Source organism: Palaemon carinicauda, chromosome 1 (assembly GCF_036898095.1).
Source record: "Palaemon carinicauda isolate YSFRI2023 chromosome 1, ASM3689809v2, whole genome shotgun sequence".
Taxonomy (NCBI): Eukaryota; Metazoa; Arthropoda; class Malacostraca; order Decapoda; family Palaemonidae; genus Palaemon; species Palaemon carinicauda.
Window position 1 is genome coordinate 40,898,873 of NC_090725.1, and position 4,535 is coordinate 40,903,407.

At 41.0% G+C, this 4,535-nt stretch overlaps 1 protein-coding gene across 1 annotated transcript in view; it reads left to right on the forward strand.

The window, feature by feature from the left end:
• The first annotated feature begins 3,307 nt into the window (after window positions 1–3,307).
• LOC137640849 (hemicentin-2-like) overlaps window positions 3,308–4,535 on the forward strand; it is a 176,109-nt gene continuing 174,881 nt past the window's right edge. The window contains exon 1 of the mRNA XM_068373332.1: window positions 3,308–3,407. Within this exon, the coding sequence (XP_068229433.1) occupies window positions 3,308–3,407 (100 nt within the window). The remainder of the gene's footprint in view (window positions 3,408–4,535) is intronic.

The following is a 4,535-nucleotide window of genomic DNA, read 5'->3' on the forward strand; positions in this document are numbered from 1 at the left end:
TGATCCTCAGCAAATAGCCAACATATTGCAAACCCAGTTCAAATCTGTTTTCAGCAACCCAAGAGATGTCGACATTGCTGCAGCAGACTTTACACCGCCGACAATTACAGAAAGATTTGAGGACTCCCAATTACTTTTCAGTGAAGGAGATGTTATATCTGCCATTGATGACATGAAGGCAGACTCAGCCCCTGGCCCTGATGGTATCCCTTCTGTGCTGCTCAAGTCCTGTAAACATGCGTTGGAACGTCCTATTTTCATCCTGTGGTCACAATCCTTTGAATCAGGTGTAGTCCCGTCCTTCTACAAGAACTCCGTTATTTGTCCACTCTACAAAAAAGGAAGTCACGCAACTGCTTCAAATTACCGACCTGTATCTCTGACCTCCCATATCATCAAGATATTTGAGCGTTTTATTAGGAAACGCCTTGTCCACCATCTTGAGTCCAACAGCCTTCTATGCAGCCAACAGCATGGTTTTAGGTCAGGTCATAGCTGCTTAACCCAGCTTTTCCATCACTTCGATAACATTCTGGAAAACTTTCTTGAAGGAAACGATACCGATTGCATTTATTTGGACTACGCCAAAGCTTTTGATAAGGTGGATCATGCCCTACTCATCAAGAAGCTCTCCAAGTATGGAATCCATCCGAAGATTGTAAAATGGATCGAATCATTTCTTAAGGATCGCACACAGCAAGTCACAGTTGAAGGCCAGTTCAGTGTTGCAGCCTTAATTCTGAGTGGAGTACCTCAAGGAACCGTTCTGGGTCCTATACTGTTTCTTATATTCATAAACGACATAACACTGTGTGTAGGCAACAGTGTCGTTCGTTGCTTTGCTGACGATACAAGGATTATGAGAGCCATATCAACTACTCCTGATATGGTACTCTTGCAACAGGATCTGAATACTGTTACCCAATGGTCAACTAAGAACAACATGTCATTGTATGAAGATAAGTTCGAGTTTATGAGCCATGCAGTAAATAGGAGGAATCCTTTGCTACAATTACCGTTTACTGCCGACCTATATCAGTATTCAACGTCCAAAGGCACTCTCACTCCTTCCGACCAACTGAGAGATCTTGGAGTTACTGTTACCTCGGACCTAAAGTGGACTGCTCATATCAAAGATATGGCCAACAAAGCAAGACAAAAAGCCGGATGGGTTCTCAGTGTCTTCTTTAACTGGAGTCCTACCATCATGCTAACTTTGTACAAGTCTATGGTACGCAGTCTACTAGAGTACTGTTGTCCTCTGTGGAATCCCCAAAGTGTGTCGGACATCGAAGAACTAGAAGGAGTTCAGCGGACTTTTACTGCACGAATTGCAGGGGCTCAGCATCTCAACTACTGGGAGAGACTCAAAAAACTATCCATCATGTCGCTGCAACGCCGACGAGAATGGTATATCCTGCTACAAATGTGGAAGATTCTCCATGGATCAGTCAGCAATGACCTGAAGATCAAGTTTGTGTCTAGGCCTCGGACTGGCTTTAAAGCAGTCGTTCCTCCTCTGCGAGGGGGCGTGGCAGCCTATAACCAGAGTCTATATGACAAGTCTTTCGCTGTCATTGGCCCACGTCTCTGGAACTGCCTCCCAGTACACATTAACAAGATTGGAGAATTCGAGCCATTTAAAAGAAAACTCTCATCTTTGCTCCAGCGAATTCCTGACAAGCCTCCTGTTAAGGGGTATACATCTCCTAACACCAACTCAATCCTGGACTGGAGGATGGATCCAGCTACATTGGAGCTATGGGGCGGTCAAGACAGTTGATGACCCTGTTGCAGCGCACTAAACCGGACATAAGTAACATAAGTAAGTAGGTCCTTATATGTTACACATTCGTGTAATATTTGTATATAGTATACTCGTTATTTTTTTACTTCCATTCCGCACTGGGCTGATTTCCTACTGGATGCATTGTACTTCCTCCTTTTCCAGTTAAGGTTGTATCTTGGTTACTACTACTACTACTACTACTACTATTACTACTACTACTACTACTACTACTACTACTACTAATAATAATAATAATAGCAATAGTAACAATAATAATATTGTGAGCAAATATTCAACAATAAAGTTGAGAGCATATTATTAAGGCCGCAATTGAGAACAAAATTATATATGTCAGACTTTATTTTCTTGCACTCCTATTTATTATTAAGAAAGTCTGATATTTATATTTTGTTGATTGGTAATTTTTTTATTGTCTTTCATGGGATTTCTATTGAATAAACTATTAAAAATTTGCATTAAAAGCGGTAAAACCCCTGGAATAAATATTGCCAAACATTTATCGTTTGGAAAACGTAAATATTCACGTAAAGGAGTGATATTACGGTCACCAACCCGTAAAAGATAATAGTAAAATAGGGTGAGAATTACGGTTTCCTTTATTTTATTGAAATACGGCTGAGAAAAGTATATTTTTAAGGATAATTTCCGAATCTTTTAAAGTGTAGATACTATAACCTTTTCATAATATACGATATGGAGTACTTAAAAAGTATTTCGCTTTTTACTATATAATATAAATAATCCCTTATGATCTCAATAAATCTATTCCCTTTCAAATCCTTCCAAGAGGGTTATGAAAGTTACTCCCTTTGTATTAAACATTTTATGTTAAAGTTATAGCAGAGTGGCTTCATTGTGCTCTGGATTGATTGGCTTATGGAGAGGTCGGGATTAATCAATGTCCGTCTTACCCAGGAGTCAATTTTACTTTAGTACTGTTTATTTGTTTCTTAATAAGACGAGTTTACACGGTCGAACGGTTCATCGAACGCGGTTCAACAGACAAGGGTTTGAAGTGATGTTCAAACGTATGAACGGGGTATTCGGTTGTCGAACACGTTCGTCGAATGGTTCGAAGAAAGTCTGTTATCGCCTGACTTTTGTTGGCAGGGCTTCATAGTCCACAAACCTTATGCATTTGTGGCTGACTCCACCGCTTCGAACCGTTTGAAAAGCAGGTTCGACAACCGGATTCGACGAACTGTTCTACCGTGTAAACCCCGCTTAACATTGATTTTACACCTTTTAATGGTACTTTTGGTGAAGGCTACCCTTTGACCCCTTAGCTTCTGAGTATATTAGTTCTAGGCGGTATATCTTAGCAATCCCTGTTTGCCAATAGTTTAAAGGTTTAAAGGTCTCTCAAGATTGGCAGAGGCAAGTGACAGTGACATTGCCCTATCGAGCAGGATACTGCCCTAGAGACTAGACATATATCCATATGATCAGCTGGCAAGCCGCCTTTCCACCCAAGCTAGGACCAAGGAGAGCTAGTCAATGGCTGCCGATGACTCAGCAGATAGACCTATAGGCTTCCCCAAACCCCCATCCTTAGCTCACATTGTTGGTGAGCTTGAGCGACCAAAGAAACTAACAGGTTTGAGCGGGACACGAACCCTAGTCTGTTGTTCACCAGTCAGGAACGTATAAGCGGATGTGCAACCTGGTGGACTAATGAAAGCTTTGAGTGTGGAGGAAATGCCCCCTTAATCTCTATGAAGTCACTGGGAGCAGGGCTGGTTTAAGGTGATAGACAAGACGTCCACTCGGTTTCTACTCTCGATGCCTGGCAGATGATCTTACTGGAATCAGCTTGGACCGGGAGGGGTCACTTGCCTTAGTTAGATAGGCACTGTGCATCATAACGAACTGTCTATCTCTTGATGAATTTAACCAATGAATCCTCTTTGAGGTACTTTACGTCAATATGCGTGGGAGGAGATGATGATGATGATGATGATGAGGAGGAGGAGGATATGTTATTGTGATTACTGAGGTTCGGAAATGTCTATTCAATGTTTCTAAATTTCAGATAATTCCTTTGATGGTTTCTCTTCTCTGGGCTGAATCCTACCCTTTTGTTATTGCTTATCTGCAAAAATGGGTTGTGGTGGCCTACGTGGTAACGTCACTGACTGGTGATTACCAGACTGGGGTTCGAGTCCCGCTCAAACTTGTTAGTTCTTTTGGTCGCTGCAACTTCATCATCTAAGTTAAGGATGGGTGGTTTGGGAGAGACTATAGGTCTACCTGCTGAGTCAACAGCAGCCCTTGCCTGGCCCTCCTTGGTCCTAGCTTGGGTGGGGAGGGGACTTGGGCACTGATCCTATGTATATATGGTCAGTCTCTAGGACATTGTTCTGCCTGATAGGGCGATGTCACTGCCCCTTGCCTGTGCCTTTGAACCTTATATGGAAATATATTTGAAATAATGGATGGAGTCAGGCTGTGAGAGGATTAGTTCCTATTTAGGGACATTTTAGGTTAGAAATAACGATGTTTAAATAGGTAGACTTTATGATATAAAAATTGCTGTTGTTTCAAAAAGGATAGTTTTTTTATTTATTTTCTTTTTAATAACCATTATTGGGCTAACATCGGTAACAAAGAAATGTCGATTCTGTAAAATAATAATTAGGTTAAAGAAAATTGATGATAAAAATATATAACATGTGCATAAAACTTGTCTGATATATATTTGTATATGTAAGTTTTTAGATATCGA